Below are 17,719 nucleotides of genomic sequence, written 5' to 3' on the forward strand. Positions count from 1 at the left end.
TGTGTAAAGTGCAAAAAAGATCAATATTATAATTGTAGGATGTGAGGTCCACCAGTTATGCAAAACACAATTTGTTCAGGTACCCAAACATGTTTCACCACCACTGTGCCATCATCAGTGGGTTTCCGTTTTATTTAACCTGTAATGATTACAAAATTATGTGGATATTTAGTTCAAACAATAGTTTGCTTCTTTTTGTTCATACCTTTACACTTGGTGTGCATGATTTTTCAGCACCATTTGTGTATTATTTACTACACATAGCTTGTCATCTGCAACCAAACAATGTTGATGAGAAATTTTGTTGGGAGTCTAAATGTAATTTAGTTTGTCACAATATTTCGCACCTATATTCATTTTTAAACAAATGTGAACAAAATTCAAATTTGGCTCCAAACTCTCTGGTGAACAAATGAACACTGACTGGGCTGGGACACAACAACCACAATTACACTGTGTTTTGGTGAAGTGCAAAGTGTTTTATGACCTTTTTGTGAAAATATGTGTTATATTTACATGTGCATCATGACACCTCACCATGATGTTGAGAATAAAAGGGCTTGCCACACAAAAACAAGTAAAAATTAATGTAAGCGCAAAATTACATTAAGATGACAAGTTAACTCCCAACAAAATTTCTTATCAACATTGTTTGGTTGCAAATGACAAGCTACATGTAATAAATAATACACAAGTGGTGCTGAAAAATCATGCACACCAAGTGTAAAGGTATTAACAAAAAGAAACAAACTACTGTTTGAATTAAATATCAATATTATACATGAAAACTTACCTTTTCTTGTAGCTGTACTGTAAGTATATTAATTTAAACTATTAGGTTTTGCCATTTGTGTATTTGCACTACTTAAACTTCACAGTGGTGTCGCTGTTGCTTGACTACACTACGTGTCCTATCCTCTGAATAATATCTGCTGTCATCGACTGGCGAGATCACATGACATGATCTATGATTGGCTAACAAAAGCGCATTGCTATCTTGATTTCAATACTTTGAAAAGTGCAGGGGAGTTCTATGCTGGTGTATAATACCTGAACCATTCAAAGGATTGAAAAGTTTTGTAGCTCCGAGGGAAAGTATACTGTCACGTAACTCGGGAAAAGTGTATTTTCACCAAGAAAAAGTGTGTATTCATCTAGGAAAAAGTGTATATTCATCTGGGAGGAAGTGTTCGTTCACTTGGAAACAAGTGTATATTTACTTGGGGAAAAGTGTATATTCACCCAGGAAAAAGTGTATTTTTAAGCAGGAAATCTGGAAGAAATTCAAGAACTATTTTTCCTTGGCTGCATAGATACCCTGTACAGCCAAGGCATTAAAGAGATCCAATATTCCTGAGAGTGCTACCCCAGAAATGGAAAATAGGGTGTCCTGAGAAGGAACTTGTAATATGTCACAAAATCAGTTTACTTTCTGGTGCTTTCTGAGCTTTGCAATAAAGATTGTTTCATCCAAGTTCTTGCAATATACCTTAAGCTTGCAGTATACCTTAAGCTATATGATATACCAAGAACTTTATGATGATGGAGAGTCCTGACACTTGTATTATGCTTCAACATTTCCGAAATATCAGGAGCGTAAGTTCATCTGTTTTTCGTGAGACTGAAAATTTATTTGGTGGGTGGAAGATTATGGGGAATTAAATTTGCTTATAATGAGTAGTGTAAAGTAAGTGATTTGGTTTTTGAAAAGTTGTAATAGACATTATTTCAATAATTGTTTTTGTTAGTATCTGCAAATTTGAATGAAACATGTATTCATGTTAGAAAATATTGATTATCAGACAGAAAGGCATGTAACTTCCTATGAGCAGATAGTTATTTACTTCAAATTATAACAGGATCCTTTAGTACACAAAGTAAAAAAGTGCAAATTACTCTATGAATAATATCTTGGTATACTTCTGTACATGGGTACTATAGTCATTTTGCAAAGTTTGGATCTAATAATGAACAGATGATAAACTAACTCAGGAGAAAGCTAGTTTAGCTAAGTAATGGCTTAAGTATTAATTTCATAAACTTATGATCACTGTACAACTGTGTTTATATTGACTAGCCAGGGTGGGTTAGGCCATAATCTATCTGATCCATAAGTTAGAGTTACTCTATTTGATCCATATAACACACAGTTTATTTCAAATTCAAATACAATTTTAACCATATGCTATATACTACTTATATATACTTTTTCAGAATGTTTTTCTCTTAACACTGTTCTCTCAATTTTTGGTCTACTCATATCTCCAATTGAGTTTGGAATTTTTCTTCACTGAATATATCTTATGTATAGTAAAGTGTGTATTAATAAAATAGAAAGAAACATTCCACATGGGAAAAATATATTAAAAACAAAGATTCCATGACTTACCAAACGGGAAAGCGCTGGTAGATAGGCACAATAAAAAACACACAAACACACACACAAAATTTAGAGCTTTCGCAACCCCCGGTTGCTTCATCAGGAAAGAGGGAAGGAGAGGGAAAGATGAAAGGATGTGGGTTTTAAGGGAGAGGGTAAGGAGTCATTCCAATCCCGGGAGTGGAAAGACTTACCTTGGGGGAAAAAAGGACAGGTATACACTCGCGCGCACACACACACATATCCATCCACACATATACAGACACAAGCAGACATATCTGCGAGTGTATACCTGTCCTTTTTTCCCCCAAGGTAAGTCTTTCCGCTCCCGGGATTGGAATGACTCCTTACCCTCTCCCTTAAAACCCACATCCTTTCATCTTTCCATCTCCTTCCCTCTTTCCTGACGAAGCAACCGGGGGTTGCGAAAGCTCGAAATTTTGTATGTGTGTTTGTGTGTTTTTTATTGTGCCTATCTACCAGCACTTTCCCGTTTGGTAAGTCATGGAATCTTTGTTTTTAATATAAAGTGTGTATTAATAGAAGGAAACATTCCACGAAGGAAAAATATACTTAAAAACAAAGATGATGTGACTTACCAAATGAAAGTGCTGGCAGGTTGACAGACACACAAACGAACACAAACATACACACAAAATTCAAGCTTTCGCAACAAACTGTTGCCTCATCAGGAAAGAGGGAAGGAGAGGGAAAGACGAAAGGATGTGGGTTTTAAGGGAGAGGGTAAGGAGTCATTCCAGTCCCGGGAGCGGAAAGACTTACCTTAGGGGGAAAAAAGGACGGGTATACACTCGCACACACACACATATCCATCCACACATATACAGGCACAAGCGTGTCTGTATATGTGCTGTGACAAAATATAATTATTAATGTTCAAATCCACAAAATCACTGGCAGTGATCTGTTCATCACACATGCTTATGGTGGTTCTACATGAATTCAACCAAATGTTGGCTCCAATGTGTGTGCACTGCCTCTTAACTATTGGCTAATATTGGTGCCAATATTAGCTCCAGTGTGTGGATGAAGAGAAACAATACATTGCACATTTTCCCAGGGACTCAACTTCTCCAAATTTATCTTCAATTTTTTACACAAGAATAATGGTTTCACCACAGCAAAAGTATCTTAATCTGTTCAAGTACATACCAAATGTTCAGTAAATTGTTTCACCCCCAAGCATCTGGCTTGTACATCTTCCCATGAGGTAAGATAAGCACAATAGGGAAAGTAGAAGGATAATTACTGTTCACATTAAAATTTCTGTACCTCTCTGATGAGATGACTGGATCAGAAGGGCAATGGTTTTGGTTTAATTTGATGAGGTTCACATGTGAAATGTCTGTTCTGATGCTACCCATTCTGATCACGGGCTCATCTGATGGATGCCACACAGCTGCAACCAAATATCATCATCTGGCACAATGGAACATTGCCAGGAGTCCGGATGCCCCAGGATGAGGGAGATCTACTCCTTGGCAAGTGTGGGGAGCTAGCAGCTCCCGCATCAGCAGTGTGATACGTGTGGTGTCAGGGCTCTACCAAAAGGGTATATAAAGACCTCACCGCGTCAGATTGGCTATTGTGTTGGCTTTTAAGCATACATATGCGACTATGCAGATATTACGGGCAGATTATCTTGAATAATGCATGCAATACTTGCTATTTAAGGTGTTCTTTCCCAGTCAGTCCAGGCTAAAGAAAAATTTTAAGAATGAAGGTGGAAATCAGAAGGATACCAAAAATTACTTCAGCCAAAAGGAGATGCTAAGTAAAGGAATGAATATGTTAGGAAAGGAAAGCATAACCTAGAGAATAGCTGGATCAGCATCAAATGCTGTCATTATGAGAACATAAGTAAGAGAAGGAAGATTGCAGCACAGGAAAGGAAATAGGTGCTGCAATTGCTTCAGACTCCATGCTAACCACACATGTACACACAAAAGATTTGTGAGCTCCCTGAGTGATTGATACTTGTGTAAACAAGTCATGTCAGTATTTTGTAGCCATGACTTAATGAACTGATTGTTGTAAATGTTAGCACCTTCTTTATTTGTAACTGGGATTATTACATTCTTTTTGATGTCTGAAGGTAATGGACCTGACTCATATATCACATGATTATGCCATGGATGGTTCTCCAAAGGATCTTAATAATCTGATTGAATTTTGTATATTCCAGGTGTCTTGTTTAGGATGAGGTCTTTCAGTGCTTTGACGAAGTCTCCTCACTGTATCTTATCAGCAATCTCATCATTATCTAATTCCTCTTTCTTTTCCATAACCCTGCCTTCAATTTAGTTTCCTTTGTATAGCTCTTCAACAAATTTCTTCCAACTTTCAGCCATCCCTTCTTTGCTCAGTACTGTCTTACCACCTGAGCTCTTGATATTCACACAAGTGTGGCTCTTTTCATGAAAGGTTTCTTTTATTTTCCTGTTGGTGGCATGCTGCATTTAATGCCATAAATGTTCCATTTCAGGTTGTAATCGTAATTACTCCCATGTGCAAGGACGGATCCAGCTTGACAGATTTACAGCTTCATGCACAATAGTGATTTCAGCACCTCAGAATAGTACAATATCTTTATATGTATCTGACTTCTATATTGGTGGTGACTGCAGTGCAGACAGTATGAAAGTAAGTATAAATTCATTTAGCTTGAAAATGAATTCAGGTGCACAATTTAACTGCACTAAGCAAGGAATTTTTAATTAGGTATAAGGCATTTTAATGTTGGTGCACATAAAGTGTGGAAGTCCTAAAATAATGAACAGAGCTTCTTATTGCTTTATCTATTCTACAAGAGAGAATGGGTTTGAGGTAGATGAGTAGGAGGGGGGGGGGGGGGGGGGGGGGACACATTCAGTGAACTATTAAAATTGTCAGGTTTTATTATGTGATGATTTAGGGCACACCAAAACACTGAGAACAATCAACACAAATCAGCTTTTTCAAATGTTCAGTGTGTGATTTCACAGTATTTTAAATGTGGATAGAAAGCATTTTGGAATGAATACACCAGTGATGACCAAGACGGTGGAAATATTTGTTATGTTCCTGATCTTAGTAGTTTCCAGTTCTAGCCACACATCTTCAGAAATTGATTTGCAGCAGGAATACCATGCACAGTTTAGCTCAAGTGTGCAGGATGTCAGTTACCACTTATCTCCCAAGGAAAAATTGTAAATTTGTCACAAATTCCAGGTGGTGGCAGTATTTGCCAGTACACCCTGCCAATCCACTGGAATCTGTAGAATAGAGTTTTTATTCATCTATTCAGTAGGCAAGTAAATTTTTAATGCCACCTGTAAAATTTAGATCTTAATGCATCGGATTTATTGAAATTGGCCATCTCATTTATACAAAAAATGGCAATTTAAGAGTCTGTGGATGCCCATGGTACCTTTTATGGCTTGTTTGCAGAGTATGTCACAGAAAGTTAAGAGCAAGAGTTCCACTCTGATACTGTACTTTTAATCTGAAATGTAAGTCTTTGTTTAATTTCTCAGTTATTGTTTTGAACCCATCGAAGATTTTCATTCTGCATATTTTTAATGTTTTTTGTTGTATCAGTTGTGGAATTATAGTTGAAAGTATATAAAGGTAGCATTAATTCAGATGGTGAAATCAAAGAAATGTTTTGTTGATATAAAACTAAGAAATGTGAATAAATGTAGAATCAAACAGTGGGAAGTCCAGGATGGAATAATGACACTATTATACAAAGGATAGATTCTACTCACCATATAGAGGAGACATTGTGTCACAGACAAGCACAGTGAAAAAACTGCTAAACACTTAAGCTTTCAGCGAAAAAGCTATTAGAAAATACACACACTTTCACATAACTTGTTCCTGTGTGAGTGTTTTCTACTTCAGAAGGGAGCCTCTTGGCCAAAACCTTAAATGTTTAGCAGCCTTTTCGCTGTGCCAGTCTGTGACTCAACATCTCTTCTATCTTCTATATGGTGAATAGCAATCCACCCTTTTCAAATTATTGTTGAATAGTTCTCTCTCTCTCTCTCTCTCTCATTTTTTTTTAATTTTTTCCATTTTATTTTTTTCCAGTATTGGTTGTGATGATGCATTACTTATTTCTACAGGTATATGATGGAGGTTCAACCTCTGCTCCATTACTGTCAACTATGTGTGGCTATAAATTACCTGATCCTGTGTTTTCTTCTGGACCACTTTTGCTACTGCAGCTGACACGCCAAGCTACATACTCAATAACTAATATTGATCTCACATACACGACAACTGATAAAGGTAACTACCATACAATAACGTAATATTATTATTTAATTGCATAGATAAAAAATTACTCACCAAGCGACGGCAGAACACACACATAAAAGACTGTTGTGATTATACAGAGTTCTTTCATCAATTCTATATGTCATATACAATGAGTGTAAAATAATGTTTATATAAGTAACAAACGTGCAAAAAAAAGTTCCATGTAAATCAGATGTTTGACGCTTTAATAAGTAGTTGACACTCACAGTAGTTTGGTTTTGACCCCTTGATTATTTGGTAGTGCTCCACCTTAGTTCAGCATTGTGATATGCGACATACTGCAACTGTATTCTTCTACCCATATTTTCACACTACCACATTCACACATATTGTAAACTTACAACTATATTTACTTACGGTGTGGCCCTGTCTTATGTTTATATGGTACCTACCACTCGTCAAGCATTTATCTTTCTTCACTTTAGGATTAAAACTAAATCTTCAAAGATAAGTGTACAGTGGTTCAATGGTCACTAATACCTCTTTCATATATTCAACCATGTATTCATTTACTTTCGTGTGCAGTTGTGCTATCACAAACTTAATCAATGTCATGTGTAAATCTCTACTTACCTTATAAATCTGAAAGATAAAGTGTATTATAAGTGTGATGCTATGTCTTATTCAGTTCACCACTCATATTGTACTTACTTGTTTACCTGCAGCAAGGATTTTCTGGCTCCTTCATATAATTAGTGCGTGTACTTTCAATACTTAAACTTGTAAATATATAGGTATAATGAACATAGTAGCATAACTTCGGTAAATATCTCATAGTTTAGGATTCCATTTCCATGTATGTAATTCCTTAGCTTATCCTTGTTTGTGTGTATTGTGTAGATAGACTCTTCCTTAATTTTCTATGTCCCAGTTTATGCAGTAGGTTTTAAAAATGCTAGTGCAGGCTGTAGCTCATATGGTTTGTTTGTTTTTAGGGTTTGTTTGTTCTGGGTGCTCCAACAGTTTCAGCTGTGTTTGGCAGGCATGCACTTGCGGTTTGTTGACTAACTTACTCTCCTATGCGCATGCGCTGCATCGCGCTGTTACCACTAATGTCATGGCAAGTTGTGTATTGCAGTGCACGCTACCACGTGTTTCACAAGTCCGTTTATTCATTTACAACTAGGCTGCCCGCGAGGTGAAGCGTTGTGTTTAAAGTGTTGTCATCTCTAGACACATAAAAGTAAAGTTCTTCCTCGTTACTTCCACCCACCTTATCATTTACACAGGTGACATACAAGGGGAAAAAAATAAACAAAAATTTTCCTTAACAGCTAACAACATAAATTCTGAAATGTGATTTTCCAGCATCCTAAATCTAATGTTATTATACATATGTACAACTTAGAGGTGTACAAATGGGTGCCTACCCTCTTGTTTGAGATATTAATAACACTTCCATTTTGTGCACAAAATCCTTAATAATACCTGGTCCCTTTTTTTTTTAAATACATGTATATGAGCGAGTACCACTTCCGTAAGTTCTGCTTGCTGTTCTTTAGACAAGCACTTTGATTCACTTATCTTTGTGTGTATTGTGTAGACATTTATTTCTTCTGCTTATGACTGTTCATCACTGTATGTATTGACAAACATAATATGGATTTACCTATTGAACTTCTAGGTTGAGTAATTTCAGTTTTACATCTATTAGTACTTCCCCTGATCTGGTCTGTTACAAACAATTGGTTATTTACAGTGAAAGGACATTGGCCCTTACCTATATCAATTTGTACTTGGTATGTCCTAAATGTATCCATACCAATTAAACAATCAACTATTATTTTCTCTGGTATCAAAAAATTGCATCATACAGAAAACTGTCTTAATTGAACAGGAAGTAAGGCTTGTATCTTGACTCCTCTCAATTTCTGACCAGTGGCAGTTTGTACCTTGCAATTTTGCACTGGCATCTACATCTACATCTACATCCATACTCCGCAAGCCACCTGACGGTGTGAGGCGGAGGGTACCTTGAGTACCTCTATCGGTTCTCCGTTCTATTCCAGTCTCCTAATGTTCGTGGAAAGAAAGATTATCAGTATGCCTCTGTGTGGGCTCTAATCTCTCTGGTTTTATCTTCACGGTCTCTTCACGAGATACACGTAGGAGGGAGCAATATACTGCTTGACTCCTCAGTGACTCGAAACTTCAACAAAAGCCCGTACCGAGCTACTGAGCGTCTCTCTTGCAGAATCTTCCACTGGAGTTTATCTATCACCTCTGTAACGCTTTCACGATCACTAAATGATCATGTAACGAATGTGTATCCACAGGACATGTGGCCTGTAATTGAAGAAGTGTCATGATGATCTCTCCATTGGCAAAAGATTCCAGAATAGTCCCCCATTCGGATCTCCGGGAGGGGACTGCCAAGGGGGAGGTTACCATGAGAAAAAGATTGAATAATCAACGAAAGGATAACGTTCTACGAGTCGGGGCATGGAATGTCAGAAGCTTGAACGTGGTAGGGAAACTAGAAAATCTGAAAAGGGAAATGCAAAGGCTCAATCTAGATATAGTAGGGGTCAGTGAAGTGAAGTGGAAGGAAGACAAGGATTTCTGGTCAGATGAGTATCGGGTAATATCAACAGCAGCAGAAAATGGTATAACAGATGTAGGATTCGTTATGAATAGGAAGGTAGGGCAGAGGGTGTGTTACTGTGAACAGTTCAGTGACCGGGTTGTTCTAATCAGAATCGACAGCAGACCAACACCGACAAGGATAGTTCAGGTATACATGCCGACGTCGCAAGCTGAAGATGAACAGATAGAGAAAGTGTATGAGGATATTGAAAGGGTAATGCAGTATGTAAAGGGGGACAAAAATCTAATAGTCATGGGCGACTGGAATGCAGTTGTAGGGGAAGGAGTAGAAGAAAAGGTTACAGGAGAATATGGGCTTGGGACAAGGAATAGAAGAGGAGAAAGACTAATTGAGTTCTGTAACAAGTTTCAGCTAGTAATAGCGAATACCCTGTTCAAGAATCACAAGAGGAGGAGGTGTACTTGGAAAAGGCCAGTAGATACGGGAAGATTTCAATTAGATTACATCATGGTCAGACAGAGATTCCGAAATCATATACTGGATTGTAAGGCGTACCCAGGAGCAGATATAGACTCAGATCACAATATAGTAGTGATGAAGAGTAGGCTGAAGTTCAAGACATTAGTCAGGAAGAATCAATACGCAAAGAAGTGGGATACGGAAGTACTAAGGAATGACGAGATACATTTGAAGTTCTCTAACGCTATAGATACAGCAATAAGTAATAGCACAGTAGGCAGTACAGTTGAAGAGGAATGGACATCTCTAAAAAGGGCCATCACAGAAGTTGGGAAGGAAAACATAGGTACAAAGAAGTAGCTGCGAAGAAACCATGGGTAACAGAAGAAATACTTCAGTTGATTGATGAAAGGAGGAAGTACAAACATGTTCCGGGAAAATCAGGAATACATAAATACAAGTCGCTGAGGAATGAAATAAATAGGAAGTGCAGGGAAGCTAAGACGAAATGGCTGCAGGAAAAATGTGAAGACATTGAAAAAGATATGATTGTCGGAAGGACAGACTCAGCATACAGGAAAGGCAAAACAACCTTTGGTGACATTAAAAGCAACGGTGGTAACATTAAGAGTGCAACGGGAATTCCACTGTTAAATGCGGAGGAGAGAGCAGATAGGTGGAAAGAATACATTGAAAGCCCCTATGAGGGTGAAGATTTGTCTGATGTGATAGAAGAAGAAACGGGAGTCGATTTAGAAGAGATAAGGGGATCCAGTATTAGAATCAGAATTTAAAAGAGCTTTGGAGGACTTACGGTCAAATAAGGCAGAAGGGATAGATAACATTCCACGAGAATTTCTAAAAACATTGGGGGAAGTGGCAACAAAACGACTATTCATGTTGGTGTGTAGAATATATGAGTCTGGCAATATACCATCTGACTTTTGGAAAAGCATCATCCACACAATTCCGAAGACGGCAAGAACTGACAAGTGCGAGAATTATCGCACAATCAGCTTAACAGCTCATGCATCGAAGCTGCTTACAAGAATAATATACAGAAGAATGGAAAAGAAAATAGAGAATGCGCTAGGTGACGATGAGTTTGGCTTTAGGAAAAGTAAAGGGATGAGAGAGGCGTTACGGCTAATAATGGAAGCAAGGCTAAAAAAAAATCAAGACACTTTCATAGGATTTGTCGACCTGGAAAAAGCGTTCGACAATATAAAATGGTGCAAGCTGTTCGAGATTCTGAAAAAAGTAGGGGTAAGCTATAGGGAGAGACGGGTCATATACAATATGTACAACAACCAAGAGAGAATAATAAGAGTGGACGATCAAGAATGAAGTGCTCGTATTAAGAAGGGTGTAAGACAAGGCTGTAGCCTTCCGCCCCTACTCTTCAATTTGTACATCGAGGAAGCAATGATGGAAATAAAAGAAAGGTTCAGGAGTGGAATTAAAATACAAGGTGAAAGGATATCAATGATACGATTCGCTGATGACATTGCTAATATCAAATACCGGCCTTAATTTGAGGAAGAAATTTCTGAGGATGTACGTCTGGAGTACAGCATTGTATGGTAGTGAAACATGGACTGTGGGAAAACCGGAACAGAAGAGAACCGAAGCATTTGAGATGTGGTGCTAAAGACGAATGTTGAAAATTAGGTGGACTGATAAGGTAAGCAATGAGGAGGTTCTATGCAGAATCGGAGAGGAAAGGAATATGTGGAAAACACTGATAAGGAGAAAGGACAGGATGATAGGACATCCGTTAAGACATGAGGGAATGACTTCCATGGTACTAGAGGGAGCTGTAGAGGGCAAAAACTGTAGAGGAAGACAGAGATTGGAATACGTCAAGCAAATAATTGAGGACGTAGGTTGCAAGTGCTACTCTGAGATGAAGATGTTAGCACAGGAAAGGAATTCGTGGCAGGCCGCATCAAACCAGTCAGTAGACTGATGAAAAAAAGAAACGGAGCACACTGCTCTCCGTTGGATCTTCTCTATCTCTTCTATCAACACTATCTGGTACGGATCCCATACTGGTGAGCAGTATTCAAGCAGTGGGCGAACAAGTGTACTGTAACCTATTTCCTTTGTTTTCGTATTGCATTTCCTTAGGATTCTTCCAATAAATCTCAGTGTGGCATTTGCTTTACCGATAAGTAATTTTATATGGTTATTCTGTTTTAAATCAGTCCTAATGCCTACTCTCAGATAATTTATGGAATTAACTGCTTGCAGTTGCTGACCTGCTATATTGTAGCTAAATGATAAGTGATCTTTCTTTCAATGTATTCGCAGCACATTACACTTGTCTACATTGAGATTCAATTGCCATTCCCTGCACTATGGGTCAATTTATTGCAGATCCTCCTGCATTTCAGTACAATTTTCCAATGTTACAATCTCTCAATATACTACAGCATCATCCAAAAAAAGCCTCAGTGAACTTCTGATGTTATCCACAAGGTCATTTATGTGTATTGTGAATAGCAATGGTCCTACGACACTCCCCTGCGGCACACCTGAAATCACTGTTACTTAGCAAGACTTCCCTCCATTGAGAATGACATGCTGTGTTCTGTTATCTAGGAAATCTTCAATTCAATCACACAATTGGTCTGATAGTCCATATGCTCTTACTTTGTTCATTAAATGACTGTGGGGAACTGTATCAAATGCCTTGCGGAAGTCAAGAAACACAGCATCTACCTGGGAACCCGTGTCTATGGCCTCTGAGTCTCGTGGACGAATAGCGCGAGCTGGGTTTCACACGATCGTCTTTTTCGAAACCCATGCTAATTCCTACAGAGTAGATTTCTAGTCTCCAGAAAAGTCATTATACTTGAACATAATACGTGGCAGTGCAGGTATCCATCGACGTTTCTTCAATTCTTGAAAGAATCCCTGTGACATCAAATTAGTTGTAACCACTGTGTCAAGCACAATGGGTACATCAAGGTCAGATATTTTGGCTTTAATAGTAGCTTGTGCCTTGTCCTCTGTCAAGTTTTTCTGTGCACCCTCATTACCTTGATACAGATAATCTCTCACATCATTATCATGATCATATGTGATAAAGCAAGTGTTGATCAAGCTCGTGTCCCCAACTCTCCTCCAAGGTCATAGAACATGGGCCTACCACGACCGGTTCACATTTTCCAGCATCGCGGTGGCATCAACCTATAGGTTAGGCATATCTTCCACTATGTTGACTCTTGGTGTTTCGTTACACAAATTATTGTCCTGAGAGGCTCTCAGCTGAAATCCTCTTTGCCTTTGGGTGTTATTCGGTATATGTGTGTGTTACTTTGCTGGCTGAAATCCATTGTCTGTGGGTTTTCAGTTGTCTGTTATTGTTTGGCGCTTGGCAAGTGATCGGCTAATTATTGCCAGAAGCTTGTGTCTGGCCTCATTTAGGAGTTAATTTGTTGGTTTCATCACTGAAAGAAAATTAAACTGGTATTCCTGAGAGATTTCTTTTAAATCATTAGAAAAATTACTTCCCTTATAGAAGAGGCTAAGGGTCAATTTTAGCACACCAGAGATTTGTAGAAAGAAGCAACCATTAAGGAGGCAAATTATTGTTGTTGTGGTCTTCAGTCCAAAGACCAGTAGCTCTCCATACTACTCCATCCTGTGCAAGGCCCCCCCCCCCCTCCCCCCTTCATCTCTGAAGTAACTACTTCAATGTACATCCTTCTGAATCTGCTTACTGTATTCACCTCTTGGTCTCCCTTTATTATTTAACCCCCTCTCTCTCCCTCCACACTTCCCTCCAGTACTAATCTGGTGATCCCTTGATGTCTCGGAAAGTGCCCTATCAACCAATCCCTTCTTCTAGTGAGATTGTGCCACAGATTTCTTTTCTCCCCAGTTCTATTCAGTACCTCCTCATTAGTTTGTGATCTATCCATCTGATCTTCAGCATTCTTCTGTAACACCAAATTTCAAAAACTTCTATTCTCTGTTTGTCTAAATGTCTATCATTCGTGTTTCACTTCCATGTATGGCTACACTCCATACAAATACTTTCAGAAAAAACTTCCTACTTAAATTTATACTCCATGTTATTAAATTTCTCTTCTTCAGAAACACTTTTTCTTGCCGTTTCCAATCTGCGTTTTGTATCCTCTCTACTTCAACCATCAGCAGTTATTTTGGTGCTCAAATAGCAAAAAGTGTCTCATTTCCTAATCTAATTCCCTCAGCATCACCTTATTTAATTTGACTACATTCCATTATCCTCATTTTTCTTTTGTTGATGTTCATCTTATATCCTCCTTTCAAGACACTATCCATTCCCTTCAACTGCTCTTCTAAGTTCTTTGCTGTCTCTGACAGAATTACAATGGCAAACCTCAAAGTTTTTATTTCTTCTCCCTGGACTTGAATTCCTACTCCAAATTTTTCTTTTGTTTCCATTACTGCTTGCTCAATATACGGATTGAATAACATTGTGGACAGGCTACAACCCTGTCTCACTCCCTTCTCAACCAGTGTGTCCCTTTCATGCCACTCGACTCTTTATAACTGCACAAATTGTAAATTTGTTTTTACCCCTGCCACCGTTAGAATTGATAGTCATACAGGTGGTTCTCTTTTCTTCAGAGGTCTCTTTAATTTATGTTTAGGCAGCATCTATCTTTCCCCTTGTGATATATGCTTCTAGATCCTTACATTCGTCCTCTAGCCATTCCAGCTTAGCCATTTTGCACTTCCTCTGAATTTCGTTTTTTAGACATTTGTATTCCCATTCATCTGCTTCATTCACTGTATTTTTATATTTTCTCGTTTCATCAATTAAATTCGACATTTCTTGTGTTACCCAAGTATTTATATTAGCCTTCATCTTTTTACCTACTTGATCCTCTGCTGCTTGCAGTTTCTTCAGTTGTAATCTGCAGTTCATAACAACAAATTGTGTTTAGAGTCCACGTCTACCCCTGGAAATGTCTTACAATTTAAAATCTGGTTCCTAAATCTCTGTTTTAACATTATATACTCAATCTGGAACCTTCTAGTGTCTCCAGGTCTCTTCCATGTGTACAGCTGTGTTCCATGATTATTAAAGCAATTATTAACTGTGATTAAATTATGCTCTGTGAAAAATTCTACCAGGCAGCTTCCTCTTTCATTCCTTCCCCCCACGCATATTCACCTACTACTTTTCCTTCTCTTCCTTTTCCAACTACTCAATTACAGTCCCCCATCACAACTTAACTTTTCATCTCCCTTAACTATCTGAATAATTTCTTTTATCTCATTATACACCTCTTCAATCATTTCATCATCTGGAGAGGTAGTTGGCACATAAACCTGTACTTCTGTGATAGGTATGGGCTCCCTATGTATCCTGGCTACTATAATGCGTTCACTATGCTGTTTTTAGTAGTTTACCTGCATTTTGTTTTATTCATTATAAACCTACTCATACATTACCCCTAAATGACATCGTATTTATAACCGTGTATTCACCTGACCAGAAGTCTTGTTCCCCCCCCCCCCTCCTCCCCCACAACTGAACTTCACTAATTCCCACAGCTAACTTCAACCTTTCCATTTCCCTGATTAAATTATCTAACCTACCTGCCTGATTAAGGAATCTAATATTCCACACTCCAATCTGTAGAATAATAAGTTTTGTTTCTCTTGATGATGATATCCTGGTATACATTTCTCTTGTTAAACTATGAGGAGAAACTGTAAGAAGAAGTGAGCGATATTTTGAAATTGTATTTGCCAGCCCTGGGACTACAAGATTTCACCAAAAAAAGTGGGTTCTACAAACCCGATATGCTGTATCTGCATATATCTTAAGCCATTAAATTGATAGAGTTATTTTTAACTGGAAAACTGTAAGCATGTGAGTCTCTAAGCGGAGAAAGACATCGTCAAACTGAATCAGTAACTGTGATTTTACTCAGCTTTTAATGGTGCAGGCGACTGGATTATAGGCAACACATTTTGCATACACTTGCTGCAGAGTGCCTATGCCCTCCTGTCTTTCAAGGGCATAACCAACAATAAAAATACATCACCAGGAAGTACCAGGGAATATTTTGTCTGTAACAAAAGTTGTTTCTCGTGATGCGATCTGCCACCACTCAACATGTGGCGCAAAAACTTTGAAACACCCTGCTCTTCCATCATGAGTGGGGTTCTATACTATTTGTTCTAGATAGTTCAAACAATGGAAAATCCAGGATGGAATGTAACAACACCGTGAGAAGGGAAGTTGCTACTCACCATATATGTCCTATATAGTTTTCAGAGAAGAAACTGGGTAATGTTTCTCATGATGTCTTGTCACACCACCACTAACAAATCAGAAATTATTCAAATTGATTTTTGGATGATTCAAGTATTCCCTGTTGATTACAGCATGATTGTGGAACTTAGGTACTAGTGAACTAATGATTCTGGTTACATATTGGTGTGTGCGTGTGTGGAAGGGGGGGGGGGGGGATGGTGGTTGGTGGCAGGATCCAATGATGAGTTTATGCCCATCCCCATGATACTGAGTCTTTCCCAATTAGTCTTACATACACCTTCGGTTTCTGCTGTAAGTGATTTGCATTTCTTGTCTACTGTAACAAATACACCAACACAATTTCCCAGTAGTGTATGATTTTGATATGCACTTATATTTTCCCAAAAATCTCACTACCTTCCATTTCAGGTTTTAACCAATTTTCTGTACATAATATTATGTGATGACCACTATTTAGAAGTGCTTCCAACTCTGTTACTTTCTTGCAAATACTTTGGCAGTTAAGCAATATAATTTCAATACTCTTGCCTATGGGGAGGGGGGGGGGGGGTATTTCTTACACAGATTCTTCCAGATCAGCTACAGCTATCATTATCTGGAGTGGATAGAGAGATGCCTGTCACAAAAAAACTGTAGTGCACCCCTGACCCATTTAGTGGGACTGGACAGTTTCCAGCCCTATGGTGCAAGTCCAGGAATTCATGACCAAACTTGCCTCAGAACCTTCAAAGTCTTTGGTTCAGGCCTTCCATTCAACTCAGAAACAGGGGCCCATGATCTGTTCCTGGAGCTATGCTGCATATTGTGAGCTTCATTGAAACTCCATGAGCAAGGCTGGTGTTCTCAACATTCTCTGCTAATAACTGAAATGATCTAAGTATGACCTCAGTGAGCAAATGACAGGCAAATTTTGTTTCAATGTGCACAACAATCCGCAGTTGCTTGCACACAGAGGACACAGAACATTTTCCTTAACCTGTGAAATGAGTCTCACTGGCTCAGTTTCATTTTCTGTGCAAGACAGCACCTCAAACTCATTGGTTCGAGGGATCAGTATAATGCTATGAGTTCTTGATCCGTGAGTCCCTGTGTCGGATGCCAACACAAGATGACACAGCACTCATGGCCAAGTGGATGAGTAATGATCCACTACGAAGCCCCCAATTCTTTAAACAATCATATTCCTATGTGAAACTTCCTGGCAGATTAAAACTGTGTGCCCGACCGAGACTCGAACTAGGGACCTTTGCCTTTCGTGGGCAAGTGCTCTACCATCTGAGCTACAAGCACGACTCACGCCCGGTACTCACAGCTTTACTTCTGCCAGTACCTCGTCTCCTACCTTCCAAACTTTACAGAAGCTCTCCTGCGAACCTTGCAGAACTAGCACTCCTGAAAGAAAGGATATTGCGGAGACATGGCTTAGCCACAGCCTGGGGGATGTTTCCAGAATGAGATTTTCACTCTGCAGCGGAGTGTGTGCTGATATGAAACTTCCTGGCAGATTAAAACTGTGTGCCCGACCGAGACTCGAACTCGGGACCTTTGCCTTTCGCGGGCAAGTGCTCTACCATCTGAGCTACCGAAGCACGACTCACGCCCGGTACTCACAGCTTTCCTTCTGCCAGTACCTCGTCTCCTACCTTCCAAACTTTACAGAAGCTCTCCTGCGAACCTTGCAGAACTAGCACTCCTGAAAGAAAGGATATTGCGGAGACAT

General features: G+C 38.8%; 1 protein-coding gene across 1 annotated transcript in view; it reads left to right on the forward strand.

Annotated features, from left to right (window-relative positions):
• Positions 1-17,719, forward strand: part of LOC126100451 (cubilin) — a 771,806-nt gene that overhangs the window by 732,725 nt on the left and 21,362 nt on the right. The window contains exons 62-63 of the mRNA XM_049911056.1: positions 4,887-5,044; positions 6,511-6,676. Of these exons, the coding sequence (XP_049767013.1) occupies positions 4,887-5,044; positions 6,511-6,676 (324 nt within the window). The remainder of the gene's footprint in view (positions 1-4,886; positions 5,045-6,510; positions 6,677-17,719) is intronic.

This window comes from Schistocerca cancellata, chromosome 9 (assembly GCF_023864275.1).
Source record: "Schistocerca cancellata isolate TAMUIC-IGC-003103 chromosome 9, iqSchCanc2.1, whole genome shotgun sequence".
In the NCBI taxonomy this organism is placed as follows: Eukaryota; Metazoa; Arthropoda; class Insecta; order Orthoptera; family Acrididae; genus Schistocerca; species Schistocerca cancellata.